The 17,693-nt window shown below is 51.6% G+C and overlaps 1 protein-coding gene and 1 long non-coding RNA gene across 2 annotated transcripts in view; one reads left to right on the forward strand and one right to left on the reverse strand.

The window, feature by feature from the left end:
- Nucleotides 1–17,693, forward strand: part of LOC144102029 (uncharacterized) — a 167,402-nt gene that overhangs the window by 49,444 nt on the left and 100,265 nt on the right. The window lies entirely within an intron of this gene.
- LOC144100611 (uncharacterized) lies at nucleotides 13,290–15,189 on the reverse strand. Its single transcript, XM_077633501.1, has one exon. The coding sequence runs from the start codon at nucleotides 15,113–15,115 to the stop codon at nucleotides 14,423–14,425; it is 693 nt and encodes a 230-aa protein (XP_077489627.1). The 5' UTR covers nucleotides 15,116–15,189; the 3' UTR covers nucleotides 13,290–14,422.

Consider the following 17,693-nt stretch of genomic DNA (forward strand, 5'->3'; position numbering starts at 1 on the left):
GCTTATTTGTCGGCGCCATCGCGTCGTGAACCGAAGTCGACGAAGTGCACAAAAGAACCGCACCGCACGGAGAGTCCACTAGCCACAAAGCCCCCAACGCAAATAAAGAAAAAAAAAAAAACCGTGATGGCGATGGCGATGGTGCTTGCGCAGCCACATCCTCGAATCTAAGCCGACACCTCAGTTTCGTATTCGGAATTTCAGTAAAAACCATCGGCTTAGATTCGAATAAATACGGTACACTTCACAAGAATCAGTTTTGGGTTTTCCTCTTTTAGCAGAGAATATAACGAGTGGTGCCGGCCGCACATCACATTGGCACCGTCCGTACCAATGCCAACACATTTTGTTAAATCTAGGTTGCATAACTCAAGGAAAGATTTGAGTTCTGCAAACATGCCGTTAGCAGACTCATCAGTGATAGGAATCAGTCCCAAAAACCTGGTTTGAAAATCATCTGCTTTCATAGCAAAGTACCGAACGACAACGCCCATCTCTTTTTCGCATGAAATGTCCGTGCTCTCGTCGATGATAAGTGAGTAGGGCTGCTCTCTGATGTCTTCAAGTAGCATCTCGCGGAAGGTAGGTCCAAGAACCTTTGAGACCAGAGCCATGCACTTGGTGCGTACTAGCGTTACTCCGACCGCGACATTTGACTCGGGAAACGTACTCGCCAACAGCAGAGCCAAGTGATCCGCAGAGCACAGCGAGCTATGCACGGCGACATGCACTGCCAGGCGCAGCTCTGCAATCTTCAGCTGAGTTGATGTTGGCTTCGAAGGCCCGGGCTTGAAGTGCGACTCAATGGGCCTGGTTACTGCCGCAAGCTTCATCGATTTCATGTTTTGAATGTGCTTGTGCCTCGTAACATGGACCTTGAGGTCCTGCACGTGTGGCCTCAGCTTGCACTTGCATGCTTTGCAGCATACCATGTCAATGGCATCTCCGTTGCCCTCCTGCCTCGAAGGCATGATCCAGTCTATTTAAAAAAATAGTAAACTGTGAATTTATGCCATAAATCTGTCGTAGACTATAAATCAGCTAATAGCAGATACCTACCTTTGAAATCTGGGTTCTGCTCCCATTCTTTCTGGTATATCCTTGGGTATTTCGCCCACTTCCCCATTGTAAACAGGTGAAGAGTCGAGACAAACACACAGAGCGAGCACAACAGCAGCAGCTTTCAAGCATGCATGGTTTCACTCTAGGCACTATAGTTTCACTTTCAGGCAAGCGAGCCGGAGAGTGGCTTTGGCTAAAAGTGCCGTACGCAGAATCCCTAGCCAAAAAATGCCGCGACAGTCACCACGGAAACACGCCACGTAGACGGAAGCAAAGAATGCAAGCAAACCGCGAAAAAGCTGCAGCAGCTACTAACCAAACGTAGCGCACTTCCTAAAACACGTTTTTTTGCCATTCAAATTTTCTGGGAGCATATAGCCCAAATATAGCCGCAACGCCAAATTATCTAAAAAGCAGCCAGGAAATATTTTAAGTAGCCCAATTTGGCTATAAATAGCCCAATCTGGCGACACTGCCTGCGAGGCGAAGGTGACGTCGATGGCGGTGGGCTCTCTCAGTGAGTTCAGGTAGGTTGCGTCTCTGCGATTGAGGGGCCGTAGCCCGGCGGAGAGAGCAGCGTCATATAGACCTCCTTCACCCCGCGACGTCACGAAGATGCGGTGGTGCTCATGTCAGCAGCGACTTTCGCATGGTAGGCAAAACAGGTTCCGCCTGCCCGTGCCTACCACAGATACCGGCGACTGCATCAAGGCTGTGCACTGCAGAAACAGCATGTATTGACCAGCTGCGTCACTACTGGATCCGTGGAGTAGCATAAAAGGAAATTTAAATTATCCTCGATAGGTTTCTCACACATAAATGCCGCATTAGGAAACTGGCTAGCAGGCATTGGGCCACGGTAGTAAAGCGCGAAGTCTGGGAGTCGATGGGCACTGCCACTCAATGTATTTAATAGCATGTAACTTACTGCATTCATTCACCTGAACATCAGCAGAGTACGCTTATAACTGCGCAAGGAAAAAAAAGCACGTATGTAGGTGCGCACGCATTTATCACCTTGAGCGGGTGTGCACCGGGCCCCGCCGGCAGGTTCACTCGCCCCCAAGGAATGCGTTCTTCTGTTAATAGCACAGCATGTTTCAATGGCACGTTTTATGGCATTTGATATTTACTAGAAAGTGTTTGCTAATATGACAGACGTAATTATTTGATTCGAGCAGAAAGAAGTCTGGTAAGTTCATGCACGGTCACGTTGGCATGCTTACAATAGCGTACCGTAAGTGTGCTAAAAGCCACATGCTTTTTCATTGCATCATGCATGTGTCATGTTTCATGATGCAGTCCATGACCACGAAGCTTGTTTGGAAAGAAGCAGCCGCAGGCGTGCTACTAACAGACGTGTCGAGATTGAGAGGGGGCATGGCAATGAAAAGTATTTTCGTTATTTATGCACGCGATATGAAACTACATTTGGTGCAAATATGAAATTGCTACGCTAGTTTCAGTAATGCCTTTTATTTTTAGCTATACCTGGTGCAGTTATTGGGCAGTTATAATTAACACCCTCGTCCAGTCACCTCAAGGTCTTAACTAATTGAGTAGAAAGTGCGCAAATTTATGCCAGCACGTTCACAAAGCCCTGTTCTGTATATGATGCTATTGTTTTTTTAGATGATCATGTACTTATGCATGCATATGTTTTCACGTAACTATAGTTACGTGAAAATGGTTCTTACAGAAATAACGAACGTAATACTGCACGTGTAGGAAAAAAAAATCGAGAGATAAATTACACTCCTCAACGTCTCAGGAATTGTTTGCGACAAATAGAATCATTCTATTATCATGTGATGAAATAACTTTATTTGCACCCGTCAAGGAATCAGAGGGCGAAAAAGACGAGTCTTGACCGCCGTCATCTTCCTCCCCTTTCAGCAGGCTGGGATCCCTTGGGATTCAGCGGTGTCCAGGGCCAGACGGATGACTTCTTTTTGTTCTTCTTCTTTCTGGCTGGCCATTAAAGCCTCCCAGGACTCTATATTCCTGTCTGGTTCGTTGTGGCTAGGGCATGTCCACACCATGTGGATCATGTCTGCTATTTCATTACACTGTTTACACCTGGGGTCTTGGATCGCCGGATGCCATCTGCTTAGTGCGAGTGGGTTCGGAAAAACTCCCACCTGTAACTTTCTCCATATGACCTCTTCCTTTTTGCTGAGGTGTTACGAAATTACGAAGGTGTGAGTGATGCCAATCGCAGAAAATGTGAAAGGTCAGAAAACGAACCTTATAATTAACGTTTATTTCCTCGTTTTTGGCCTCTTCGTTTTCGCTTTGGTCCAAGAAATGCGGCCCTGAACTCAAAGAAAGCCTCAAAGGAATTGCCTCACAATTTTCGACGACACCGCATCTCGAAAGCGTATTTTATAAATTTCTACTGAATATTTTGCTATAATTTTTCGTCACGAAACAGAACACCTCAGGGCTAAGAAAGAAAATAATTCCAGAAATCAAACATTTTCACCAAATCGGCCAGTTTAACAAGGAGAGAAGTCGGCCTGGCTGGTGCGTGATCCTGCGGATAAAAACAGCGCTTAAGCGGGAGAGCTAGAGGAGAATAAGGAGACGACGCTGTGCCCACTTTTCTCACAGCACGACACCTACGTATGTCAGCAGACGGTGAGCGCACGTCTGCTCCGCCGAAAGATCGCCATCACATCCTCTCACTACTGTCCCGAAGCAAAATCATTCTGGCTAGAGCAGAGTGTCAAAAACTTCCCATTTTATTCAATGCCTAGCGTAGAAATCAACGGCAGAAACGCTTTCTGTTTACTACTAACCATATATACAATACACAGTGGCAAACTATTTCTCTGAATACGCCGCACGTGGCCAACGCGAGCTCGTGTACTTCAAGAAATTACTAAGCTGTAAACATCAACCATTGCTGTGATTCGCAACAAGCTGTTGTTTCATTTAAGGTTTTTAAACCCAGACACAAAAGGGAATTCTTTCACATCGTCACTGCGCTATGTGGCTAACGCACTGCCTCAGGTCATTCCACCCTGCGATGTGTCATCCCTCACTGATGAGTGGAATTCGCTTATGTGCGAAACCAGTGACTGGGAACTGTCTCCTAATGTGGTCACCCATTGGTCAAGTGTGTTTGCATTACAGACACCTGCTGGTCAGGCTAAGTATCCAAGGATTACTAAGCTTGTCAAAGCAGCCCTTTCATTACCTCACGGAAATGCCGATTGTGAACGAGGATTTAGTGAGAACAAACAAGCACTCCACCATCGAAGTACTTTGTCCATAACAAGCATTTCCAGCCTTCGTCAAACCAAGGCGTTCATGAAGCGGTACAGTGGAGATGCTACAAAGGTGTCTTTGACCAGGGACATTCTCAGGAATGTCGAAAAGTCTTACAAGGTGTACCGGGAGCGAATCGAAGAAGAAAAGACAGCAACGTCCCAGAAGCGAAAGCATGAGGAGGAGGAGCCAACAGAAGTATGTGAGCGAAATAAGCTGATGGACGAGAAGTCTAGCCTCCAGCAGCGACTGTCATCTCTCAAAGCTCTACTTGCAAGTGCACAAGAGCTTATAAGCAAAGGTGTGGCTGACAGGGACATGGACAAGGTAGAGAGTGGCAATATTTTGCTGTGTGATGTGAACTCTAAACTGCCTTCTGTGATAGAACGAATCAAAACGGTTGACTCAGCTCTTCAGTCTATGAAGGCCAACTGAATCTTCATGTGATGTTGTTGTGCAAACCCCATTACAGAGATCTCTTCATGTTCCTAATGTTAATTGGCAAGGTCTTTGCCTTTTATATGGCAGTAGCTAGTTCTAGTCCACTTTGCTTCTCCAGTCTATGAAGGCCAACTGAATCTTCGTTATGTGATGTTTTTGTGCAAACCGATTACAGAGCTCTTTTCATGTTTCTAATGTTAATCGGCAAGGTCTTTGCATTTTATATGGCAGTAGCTAGTTCTAGTCCACTTTGCTTCTAGTCATTATATTTGCTGCAAGCCAGTTACCACCTTTGATGCAATTTTTACTTGCTTTCTCTTATACATTCAGTAGTAAACTAGTCTGAAATAGTTAACCTTAATTGTCACAGCTAATTATTGTCATTGTCATATATGGGGTGGTTTTGCACTGAAGTGCTCTGGGTTTGTTGACACAAATAAAACTGTCGCCATTATGTTGTTGTTTTCTCTTTTTCTGAACTGAAATTAATAACATCTAATGTACTGCTGCTACTGTTTGTTGTAGCTGCCACATGTCTATTTTTTTTTCATGAACTGTAGCAAATATCTTTAGAACAATTGCAGTCCTTTTCATGAATTCTGGCCTGTGGGATCCGTGATCAATATTTATGCAATTTTTGGTCCAGTTGCAAACAAAATTGCTCTCAGTCGCATTTAAATGTCGCCATTCTGCTCCAAAGTGCTCCAAAATAGCCTAAAAATTGCTCCAAACTTGCTCCAAAATGGGACTTTTGCTGCTCCAAAGCTGCTCCAAAATAAGACTTGCTGCTCCCATGCCTGCTCCAAAAAGTTGGAGCCTGCTTCCACCCCTGTATGCGTGAATTATTGCGTCACTCGGGTTGTAGGGGTTGCATATGGTACTGCGCTACTCTTCTTTTTTTGCAGCAGTGTTCAGCTATCTTTCAACACACAAGACTAGATTCTTCCAAGGTTATGAGCTTGCTTCCTAATGTGTCAGTGTTAAAAATTTTTAGGGTTTCCGTGTTCGTCATGCAACTGAGTGACCTTTTTGAAGTGATGACGCTCGTAGCAAACGACTATCACAAATTGTACAGGGAAAAATGCTGCTTACTTTACAACATTCAGCACTCCTTTTAAATTTAACCTCGATCTAATTAATTTGCATAGCCAAGCTATACTTGTGTTCACAAGGTTCTGAAACTAGCTGTTAGCTTTTGAACGCTGAAATCGCAAAAAAATTCACCAAGATAGCGTTTGCGTACGTGCTATATTCCTCTAGCTATGTGTGCTTTGAGACATATAGCGCGCTGTCTGTTTCATATAAATATTGCTTTTCAGAACAACTTATAGCCTCTTGTAGTATTTGCCTATGAGTACCATCCTATTGCCAAGATGAAATTGGTTGTTCATCTAGTAGTTTTTTGTTAGCATAACTGTATCAGCTTAGGATATTACCTTTTGATAATTGCAAATCAAATGTGACTTGGAATAAGTGCCACTCGTATGCAAGATAACTTTTAGATGTTACTGTGTACACTTGATTTCTCAACGTTATGGCATGAAATAAATTTTCAGGACCACTTTGTTCCCGAGGACTTCGAAAAGCCAAGAGTAGATGGAAAAAAAAAACTGAAATGGAAAGCGGTGCCAAGCGTATTTTTTCATCGTGGGCCACGGAAGCTGAGAAAGCCATCATTTCCGCGTGGACTGCAGCTGCCACCAGCTGCTGAAAACATGGAAGCTGTGCCTGTACAAACTGAAACCGCAGTAGAGGGTGGCTGCAAATTTTTCTATGCATGTTCATATGGTGATATTAGAATAGTAAACAAATTAATTCATGCTAGAGAGCTTTTTGTAATGAAGGAATCTTCAATCAACTTCTCCCACAAACGCATCTCTTTGCTTGTTGTGCTGCAGTCTCTGTTGAATTCGCATCTCGTCCACAACTAAGGAGCACACTTTAGCTTGTTCAGCTTTTAGGTTGCTTGCCTCCACCTGAAGCCGTTCTTTCACCAGGGAAGTGAACCCTACCTCGCCAGAATTTACTCCTAGGAATCTCTGTAGAGTAGACTGGCTTGGCAGTTTCAGGATGCCTTCTTTGCAGATATGCTCATAGGCCCGGGTTGATAGATTTCTAAGAATAATGCAGTGACGCACTACTAGCTCTGACCAGCTGGGTCTGGTCTTGCCGAAATTCTTGATTTGATCGACGAGAATGCTTGCACCCAAGTGCTGCTCGCTCGCCGCATTGACAACACCGGTAAACGCAGCGATATTGCACTCTTTCACTCGCCTGAGCTCCTCCTTATACCTGTCCACAGTTCGTTTGAGTTGCTCTATTGGAGTTTTCATGTCGCGCTCTTTTCGTCGCCACTTCTGGCATTCCACAACAGAAATCGAGCTGCGAACATCTACCTGGGTAGCCTCCTCTCGTAGTGCAGCAGGGATTGACGTGGAGCCGATCGTCACCACTTGCAACATCCATGTTCGAGGAGTCAAACACGGGGGACGATGCAGTCGGTAGCGGAGAGTCGGCAATGACATCGCGAGGCAGGCAACTTGTACTCGCACGGACAACGGACGTGCAATGCAGAACGGCAGTCTCCCGTTTTCTCAAAACAGCATCGCTACGCGGCTTCTTAGCAGGCGGTTGCATATACTCCGGATAGTCCAGAAACACGTCCGGGGTCGCACCTCTTTTAAGCTTCCTAGTCTTGCATCCTACCTTGTAGTCGTCAGGCAGGAAATGTTTGCTGCAAATGACCGAATAGCGTGACGTGGTGTTCGGCACCCAGTCCTTCCTGGATATTACTTGCAGCCACTTCACTCTCAAATCGTTGTCACTAGGAATTTCATGAATGAAATCCCTGGTACTTTCCGCTTCGCGTTAATAATAACAATTGTTTTTTTGGGGGGAAAGGAAATGGCGCAGTATCTGTCTCATATATCGTTGGACACCTGAACCGCGCCGTAAGGGAAGGGATAAAGGAGGGAGTGAAAGAAGAAAGGAAGAGATACCGGGTGCCGTAGTGGAGGGCTCCGGAATAATGTCGACCTCCTGAGGATCTTTAACGTGCAGTGACATCGCACAGCACACGGGCGCCTTAGCGTTTTTCCTCCATAAAAACGCAGCCGCCGCGGTCGGGTTCGAACCCGGGAACTCCGGATCAGTAGTCGATCGCCCTACCACTGAGCCACCGCGGCGGGTCCGCTTCGCGTTTGATCTGCATCCCGGCACACAGCAGTATGCCATAGCTCACGCACACGCGAAACGATGAGTAGACACAGCGCAAACAAAACGCCAACTGATACCTATGGTCGCCGCAGCCCGCACACCTGCACATGCCTTATCCAGGGCTGGCAGCGCCACCCACGGAAGAATTCGGCAGAGGGGCGTTTGAGCAGGCACAGAAAAATAGAGGAGGCTATGGCTTAACATACCAAATGTTGCGCAACCTGGACGTGCCGCAGCGCCAGACTCTCATCGAGTCGTTCAACGAGGTGTGGATGAACGGCGCACTCCCAGACACCTGGCGAACAGCGGTCGTCATCCCCGTCCTCAAGCGGGGCAGGCAGAGGAGGCTGCTCACATCATACCGTCCCATATCACTCGCCTCCGCCGCGGTGAAGACCATGGAGGCAATGGCACTGGGCCGGCTTAATTGGATCACGGCTGCCTGCGACGCGCTCCCCCCGCAGCAGAGCGGTTTCCGCCACCTGCGCAGCACCGTGGACTGCCTCTCCGATGTGGTGGCCACACTCGAACAGGCTCGCGCCCTCGGAGAGGTGGCCTTCCTCGTGCTGCTCGACATAAAGAGCGCTTTCGACTGCCTGCCCATAGCCTCCTCTATTTTTCTGTGCCTGCTCTAAGGCTATGGTTAAGCCATCCTCCCCCGGTGCGCTGTTGCGTTTGCGCGTTGATAGGGCAGATTGTAGCTCTTGGAAGGTTAGAGTGTCCTCGCATAGCGCGAGCATCTGTCCCTGAACTTGCTCGGAGATGACACGAGCGGGGGGAGGGGCCAGCGCAAGATCTGGCCGTGCAGGTGGTGCAGGGGGGACGAACTGGAGCGTCAGGAGCTCAGCCAGCTCCTCGGTGCTGATGCCCAGGTGGATGGCTGCGGCAAGGACGGGGTGTCTGGGCAGCCCTGGGTTGAGGAGAGCGCGCACTATACGCCAGGCCCTGGGTTGGTTGTGTGGGTCCTCGAAGGTGTAGCAGAGCGACGCCCAGCTCTGTCGGCGGCGGCGATGTGCGTGGCGACGGCAGACCGCGTCGATGCGGTTATAGGTTGTCTTGTCCGACGGGCGTCACGTGCGAATCATGCGCCTCTGTGCGCGTCGGCGGGCGGCGCGCAGGTTGAGGAGCTTCACGTCAGGCACAGGCGCACCGATCGGCACCTCGCACACGATGGATGACGCCCTCGCGCACTGCACTATGCACGTGAGGAAGTACGCACCCTCCGGTATCGACGCGCACCGCTCACGAAACACCTCCCACCTGATCACAATGTACGAACGCGTGCAGGGACGCGTGATGGCTGGTAGGACAACGATGGGGTAGTGGTCGGAGCCGTGCGTGTCTGGTGCGCACTGACACACAGGCCTGCGAGGCGAATGTGACGCCGATGGCGGTGGGCGCTCTCAGTGCATTCAGGAAGGTTGCGTCTCCGCGATTGAGGGGCAGTAGCCCGGCGGAGAGAGCAGCGTCATAAAGGTCTCGTCCGCATCGATCACAGCGTCGGGAGCCCCATGCTGTGTGATGAGCATTGTAGTCGCCGCACAGGATGCAGTCCCCGCCTAGGCGATGTATGAGACGCGTCAGGAACACGGGGTCACTCGGTACGGCGGGCCGCGTGTACACGCTTGCCACCGAGGTGTCTGTGCCCCGGATGCGAACAGTCACCGCGACACACTCGGTGGGGCCACGGGCGAGGTCCGCGACGTTGTGTACTGTATGTGGTAGGTCGGCACGCACATATACGGCTGTACGGGGCTTGCCGACGGGGTGAGAGGGGTTGAGGCACGGGGCATCGAGGCAGGCCACTGCACCGCACTCCGTGGCACTGCTGTAGCCCACGAACCCGGGCAGAGATAGCTTTTCGGTGCGGCAGTACGTTTCCTGCAGTGCCAGCACGTCGAAGGGGTGTTGCGGCAGGTGCTCTGCCAGCTCAGCCTGTCGGCGGCGCAGGGAGTTACAGTTCCACTGCAGCATGCGCGGCCGGGACAAAGCTGAGCTAGCCATGGTTGGCAAGGGCATGCTGCGTGGCGAGGGCACGCTGCGCGGCGAGCGCCGCTGCACACAACTGTCGTGCTGGGGATGAAGCACGCAGCTCATCGATGAGGGCCTGTACGGCCGCCGTTAGCGCAGCGATCACAGAGTCGCGGGTGTCACGGGGGGCCTCGACTGTGGTTGAGGTTTGTCCCGTGAGTGCGTCCCTGAAGGATCGCTTGTCCCTGGTGGCGGCAGGGGCGCTGATCGGGGCAGATGGGGGGGGGGGGGGGGGCGGCGCTGTTGCTTGCTTGCGCCGTGTTTCGAGCGGCGAGCGCGGCAGGGGTGGTCTGTTCGGCCGCAGACTTTTTGGGGCCTGGGGCCGAGAGCTGTCTGGCGCGGACGAGGCGCCCGGCTTCAACGCGTGTGGCAGAGCTGGCGATAGTTGCCGCAACTCGCCGCTCGTGCTGCCAGCGAGGGCAACGGGGCTCGGTAGCACTGTGCGTTCCCCCGCAGTTCACACAGCGCGGTTTGGCTGCGCTGCACTTGTCGCTGCTATGTGCGGATCCACAGCGCAGGCAGCCGCAGGCCGCTGTTGCGTGCCCAAGTGTACCGCACTGTGTGCACTGCAGCGGGCGTGGAAGGCGCGGCCGGACCCCGCGGCGCAGTTTGAACAGCGTTATTTCTTCAGGGGGCCGTAGGCCCGCGCAGCGCAGGACCACGTTATCGCTAGCAACCCACCACCGGAATTCTGCTTTCGATGCCGGCCAGGACATCAGCCTCGGACAGGCCCTTGTCCACGCCGAAGATGAGCCCCGTGGATGTTTTGGGGCCGAGCTCCTTGGCGCGCACCGGAATTCCCCGGATAGATTTCAGAGCCAGGAGCGGCGCCAGGTCTGATGAGGGGTGGGCGTCGACAGCGCAGACGTTGCGTCGTCTGTTCACTCGCACTGCCGTCACCCCGGGGAGCTCCGCCAGTTGCGCGGCTATCGCGTCTCTTGAAGCGGCCAGGAAGTTTCCCTTCTTGTCCGAGGGAAAGTAAAGGATGGTGCAGGGGCCTTGGTAGCAGGCTGCCTTCCTGGCGCCGCGATGCGAGCGCTCGCCGCCAACTTGGTTGCGGAGTCGACCGCGCCAGCAGATGACACGCCAGCGCTAGCAGACGACGCACCAGCAGCAATAGACATCGGTCGGCCGGCAGCATACCCGGGGAGCGCTAAAGTGGTTATTGGGGAACTCTCATACGGGGGGGAGGGGGAGAAAGGGGAAGGCGCAGCCCGGTAACTGCCTCCTTATGCAGGGGAACACCATAACTGGGCTGCGCGGGGAGGGGGAGAAAAGAGAGCAGAGAGGGAAGCGGGTCTGGTTGGAAAGGGCAGGAATAGAGGAGGGAAGGGAGAGGGCATTCGGCGCATACCGAACTGTCCCTGCGATGCGGGAGCTCGTTGGGGCGCCCGAAGAGATGTTGGCGGTGCGCTCACACTACACAAAGGAATGCGCGCGGCCTCGGGGTCAGTTTAAAAGCGGCCGGTAATGGCCGCCCTATCAATAAAGCGGATCAGGTGGCGTAAAGCCCTGCGCGTTCCCCAGGCAGATGCGGCCGGGAACAGTAGTTCGCCCGAGGTAGCAGAGGGAAGCCCCAACTCCCCATATTCTATGCGCAGTGCGGTTCGCGGTCCCGAGAATGCGGGGCACTCACATAGTAGGTGGTCCACTGTTTCCAGCGCGCCGCAGTCAGCACAGAGACCGTCCCCGACGCCTCCGATGCGCTGGCGGCGTTCGGCCGTCCACACACAGCCAACTCTGATACGCAGCAGGAGACGTCTAGCCCTGGTGCCGAAGTCTACAAAGCTTATAAGGCGCGGAGGGTTCCCGGATGCAACTCGGGGATCCGGGTGTCGTGCCATCAGCCTACGGTGGATGGTGTTGCGGGCCACGTCAAAGGGCGTCACGGCGTCGCTCTCGGGAATCTCACTGTCCCCTTGCGCGTTCTTCGCTAGCCGATCGGCTGCCTCGTTACCGGGCAGGCCGATGTGCGAAGGAACCCATTGCAGCACGATGTCACAACCGCGATCGCGCAGTGCACACAGTTTGGCAGACAGTTTCGCCACACGGGGTGCCCCGGTCAGGATGACGTAGTTGCAGCAGGGCGGCACGTGAGTCACTCGCTATCACCACAGCTGTCATCCGAGACTGTCCGGCGATGATGTCCGCGGCGAGGTGGAGCCCAGCCAGCTCGGCCATAGTCGAAGAGGGGCAGTGCGGCACTCTACACTGTCGCTCGATTCCAAGAGCCAGGACGGCGCAGGACGCTGTGGCGGACTCTCCATTATCCATCACAGAGCCGTCTGTGTAGAGAACCACTCGGTCTGCATAGTCGATGGCACAGCGGGGGGTGCCGCGCTTAAATCGCACTCGCGGTAGTTCCGTCTGTATGCTCAGCGGCCGATTTCGGTGTGGCGGCGGCAGGGCAGGTGGAGCGATGGAGCGGGTTAGCGGCGTCCACTCGTCAAAGAGGTGCGCCACGTGCCCCATGCGCGAGTGCGGCGAATTGCGGAGCCTGGTTATGAGTTCTGCTGTGCCCTGCGCACGGTGAAGACGCTCGATGTGATTGAGAGCCGCTCGCTCTGCTCGGAGTGAAACCGGCCAGGCCCCGAGCTCGGCGTAGGTGGGGCCCACCTGCGAGGTGTTGGGGAGTCCCGCAAAGCGACGCAGGGCCTTCCTGTGGTCGGCATCGAGCTGTTCCCACTGCCAGGCGCGGACACCAACCAGCGGGAGCGCATAGAGAGACCACGCCACGGCTATACCTTCGTACAGTTGCCTCGCGAGTGGGATTGAGATTCCCTCGCCGCCTGCGAGGAGACGGGCAACATACCCTGTGATGCGGCGATTCCCAGCTCGGAGTCCTTGCACCGCCGTTTTCCACCGCAGCGCGTGGTCAATGGTCACCCCCAGGTACTTGACGCTGGTCTGCCAAGGGAGTGGGCTTCCGAAGAGGTGGAGCTGTGGTGTGTTCTTGCGGTAGCTCGGCCGGGGGTGCACCATCATTGCCAGAGTTTTCTCAGGCGAGATGTTTAGGCCGATGTTGCCCAGGTGGTTGACGACCGCATCCAGGGCGTTCTGTAGTGCCGCGCGGACAGCAGGGCCTTCGTAGGTTGGACCGGAGGCAAGGATCGCCACATCGTCCGCGTAGACCGCCATTTGGACATGGTGTCGGGAAGCGGGGAGACAGCGGGGCAGCCATGCAAGCGCCAGGTTAAAAAGGAACGGGCTCAGCACGCTGTCCTGCGGGACGCCGGAATGGATGGAGCGGGGCGAGCTGATGGAGTTGCCCACCCACACCCGGAAAGTTCTATCGCTAATGCCCAGTGAGCGCACGGCAGCGAGGACGACGGCGTGCGGCAGCAGATCGAACGCGCTACGTACGTCCAACAAGATGAGGTATAACACCTCTCTTCGTCCCCTGGCATCCTCGAGCGCCGAGACCACTTAGGAGATGCAGTCCGCAGTGCAGCGGCCTCTCCGGAATCCGCTTTGTTCGGGTGCCAGAGCCCTGCACGCTGTGGCGATCCAGTCGAGGCGGAGCAGCCGGGGAGCGCTTCCTCGAAGGGGCAAGCGGCCAGGCGCCGCCTGCGATTCGCTCGCATGGGAGGCTGTGACGGCTTTGATTGGCCGGCTCGGCCGCCGCCGGTGGTGCCATCTATTGACCGGTGGGGGAGTTGCGCGCCGGTCGGAGTAGTGGGGTGGTTGGGCAAGGGTGGCCGGCGGCCATCTTACCAGAGGCAAAAGGCAGCCGCGCCTGTCCGCGCTTCTACTTTTTCGCGCTCCTCATGAAGGCGCTCGCATTCAGAAACCAATGAAAACAAGTGCTTCTGGTTGTAAACGGTTATCTCCCATCAACTATAGCAGCCAACTGGCGTGATGAAGGCTATTTAACTGCGGAAATATTAAGGAGAAAAGCATAGCGCAGCCGCGCTTTTTCGCGTTTACAAAGCAACGCTAACGAGCGGTTCTAGTATTAAACGTCTATTTTTCGTCAACCAGAGGGAAACTGGCATGTACAAGGCAGTTTTCCAGCTCAAATATTAAGCAGAAAAGTTTAGCACTGCCGCGCTCGTGCTTTTCCGCGCTGCAGATGACGTTGCTCGCATTTACAGAGAAACAAAAACGAGTGGTTCTAGTTATATACATTTATTTTCCATCAGCTAGCAGAAAACTAGCATGTAAAAGGCAGTGTAACTGTACAAATGTTAAGGAGAAAAGCGTAATGCAGCTGCGCTCGCGCTTTTTCGCTTTGCTGATGCAGCTGCTCCCATTTAGAAAGGAATGCAAATGTGCGGTTCTAGTTGTAGTCGTTTATTTACCATCAACCAGCAGCCAACTGATATGCAGAAGGCAGTTCAAATGAGCAGATATTAAGGAGAAAATCTCACATACAGTCAAGAACACCATGACAAACACCCTACTGGTGATTGAAAATAATGACCCTCGACAAAAGTGGTCGCACTTTTTTTTTGATCAGTTCACGGTTTCGTTCTTTCGTCATGTGGTGTATTCTCACTTTTATATATTCTTCAGCGATTTTTTTGCACAAAATATAAATATGGTTATCAAGATCAAGGATGTGGTCCTCCAGTTTCTGGAACCAGTTTTTCTCTGTGCAGGTGCCCAGGACTTCAAGGATGAGGTGTTTTGATCTTACCGTCACCATTTTAATAGTATCATATTCTGCCTGTAGCCGTCGCAGCCCCTTTTCAACTGCTTCACACAGGCCAACGACGTCTTGTGACGGTGAAATGAGTCCACCTCGGCTCTTTTGCATAATTAAAGGTGCCAGTTCATCCGAGTGCAGGGCTGCGATGCACAGTTCACATGTTGCCGTTGAACGAACTTTCTGAACGACGAAACCTGCAATGTACGGCACTACAGCACCGACAAAAGCTGACAGGCTTTCTGGGCAGTCAATGCGATGGGTATAGTTGTGGTCGTCGGCCTGCAGGATTGATGGCCTGTGCATATCAGTAAGCATGCTGCTTTCACCTACCAAAGCTCCTGTAGCTGTTGGATTTAGAATTGAGACTATGTCTTGGGAGCAGTTTCCAGAGCTTGATGAAGTCACTTCTGTCTGAACCAACAGACGCTTGTATGCAGCCATGAACTGCGCAGCGGTTGGGTTGTTATGACCACCTCGTGCACGTGTGGACCCGAAGAAGTTTTCGGCGTGATCTTGGCTAAGCTTGTGCGTCAGCAAGTATTTCAGCTGATCCTTGCGAACAAACTCATCGAACAATTTTTCTGTGCTGGTCATGCACACCAAAAATCCAACGAACCCAGTTTTCCTCAGCCCTTCTATTACTGGACGCCCTGCCGGGTCTCTTAGCCCTTGTATGTAGGCACGGACCTCAGAAAAGAATAGCTTCCAGTTGGCTTCATTCTGCTTGCGAAGAGGTGCCTTATAGGACCTTGCAAGTGGGTTTCGAGAGTTCATGATGTCGAACAAGCGATCAAAAAGCCTAATGAACTTAGCTGTTGCAGTGGCACCCTTGAACTGTGGCAGCTTGAGCACTTGTTCGCAGAAGTCCAAGGCGTCAGCAACTGAAGCACTCAACGCTTGTACTGCATATCGTACTTTCATTTTTTGCTTTTCCCACCGGACATGCACCTTTGTGAGCTTGTTTCCAAGCCGCAACCCTTCTCCACGTTGCAATGCCTCCAATGCCAGTATATAAGCCCACTTCACGTGATTTCCTTCCATGTCAATAAGGTGGCTTACAGTTGCCAATGAGTTCCGCACAAGCTTAATCATGTGACAGGCATCTAAGATAAACTGAATGTTTTTGGTGCAGTCAGCAGGGTTGACAAAGCTTGTAGAAAACCGGTGAGAACACGGTAGAAGCTCAGCGCCTAAACATTTCGCCATAGTGAAGTTAGAGGAGGCACCATCAAATGTAAGAGAGATGACATTAGCATGCACTGACTCAAGCTTGTCAATGCACTGCTTAGTCAGCTCCGCCCTCTCGGCACCAGTGAGTGTGTCGATCAAAAAGTAAGCGACAGGCATCTTGATTCTGACATTTACACCAACAATCATGTACACACACACATTTCTCGCTTCAGGGAGACTGTCGTCATCTAGCTCTGTTCCAAAGTCCACATACCCGACTATTTTGTTTCCAACAAGTTCTACATGTTTTCTTATGGCGATGTCGTCCACGATCAGAGCGCAGTAGAATGGCTCATTCTGTGATTGTGTAAATTTTTGAAGGAAGCAAAATGCTTCATCTGTAAAGCCAGGAGCTCCGTGGACTGAGCGATACCATTGCCTAAGTGTCCGCTGTGAAGGAAGGGCATCATTGAATTTGGACCTGACGTAGTCATACGCGGCCGGGGAATAAAAATGCAAAGTCAGCATGAACGTGCGGAGCTCGGGTGTGTATACACCCTTTTGATTGTTGCCCGCTCTGTACAGAAGCTGCTGAATGTCACTTGAAAATGAAGACGTGAACACCTGTGATCCTTCTGAAAGGAGTTTTTGATCTCTGATTTCCTTGATAATTTCTTGCGCTGTCTCATTTCTCTTTGTGAGTCTTCGCTTCGTTTGCTACAAAGTTTTAACTTTCTTTTTCAGCTGAGTTATTTCTTCCTCAGAGGCACTGACTTTTTCTTTGTACCATTGTTTGGTGGGTGAAGGCACAGGTGGCTCTTCTTCAGCTTCAGACTTTTCATGCTGCGGTGAGCAGTTATTGGCTGGGGTGTCTTCATGCTTGCGGCCTGGACGCTTCCTTTTCACCTGAAATAGACGCCATATGTACATCTGATGAGTCTCAAGTCAGAGAAAAATAAGAGCAGTTGTAAAGCTATGCCTCGTTTGCTACCAAAACTTACTGCTTCATAAAGGTGGACGTATGTTATTTTCAAATTTCACTTAAGCATCTTTTCAAATCATTAGCCTGTTTATTTTGTTTAGCATCTGAGCTTGCATATTAATTAGATCTCTTCACATCACCACCGTTGCGCGCTTACTGAACAGATTTGCAGACTGAAGCCGCACCTGCAGCCTACTATTATGAGTAGCAGTTTTCGTACTTTTTATCCTATGAAAACGAAAAAAAAATTGAAGCTGTGCAAAATCTAGGCGCAATAGCGGTCTCTATCCAATGTCATGGTTACAGCCTAGCTGAGGCGACCCTGCCAGACGGAAAATTTGATGTAATTTTCATAGAATGTCATTCAAATGTAATGCCCTTCATTAGATGTGACAATGGTAAATTTAATGACATTAGTTGAAAACGACATCCGCGGTCTAATGAGCTCGAGAAACTCAGTCGCATTTCTCGCTTTTGCAGCTGGCAGGGCACACAGTGTTGATTTTTATCCGGCTTATCACGGTCACTTCTTTTCAACGAAAACGAGACCGCCACAAATACATCGCGCGACGTTCGAACATACTCACGGGCTTCTGTAGATGCTCCGGAAACGCAGGGAACACAGAAGGAACACTACCCGCACGCAGTCGCGTTGTCTGACCGGTGCGGTCGAAGCACTCCAGCGCGAAATGCACACAGCAAAGGCGATCTCCATCTTTCGCATGCCACCTTTCACGGCGAACAGCCCGCTCCCACAGGCTCCGCAGCTCCGGATCTTTTGGAAACCTGTCGGCAATTCCAGGACTATTAGTCGCATACACACACAACTTATCAGTTGACATCCATCGGCAACGCGAGCGTAGTGGC

Source organism: Amblyomma americanum, chromosome 8 (assembly GCF_052857255.1).
Source record: "Amblyomma americanum isolate KBUSLIRL-KWMA chromosome 8, ASM5285725v1, whole genome shotgun sequence".
NCBI lineage: Eukaryota > Metazoa > Arthropoda > Arachnida > Ixodida > Ixodidae > Amblyomma > Amblyomma americanum.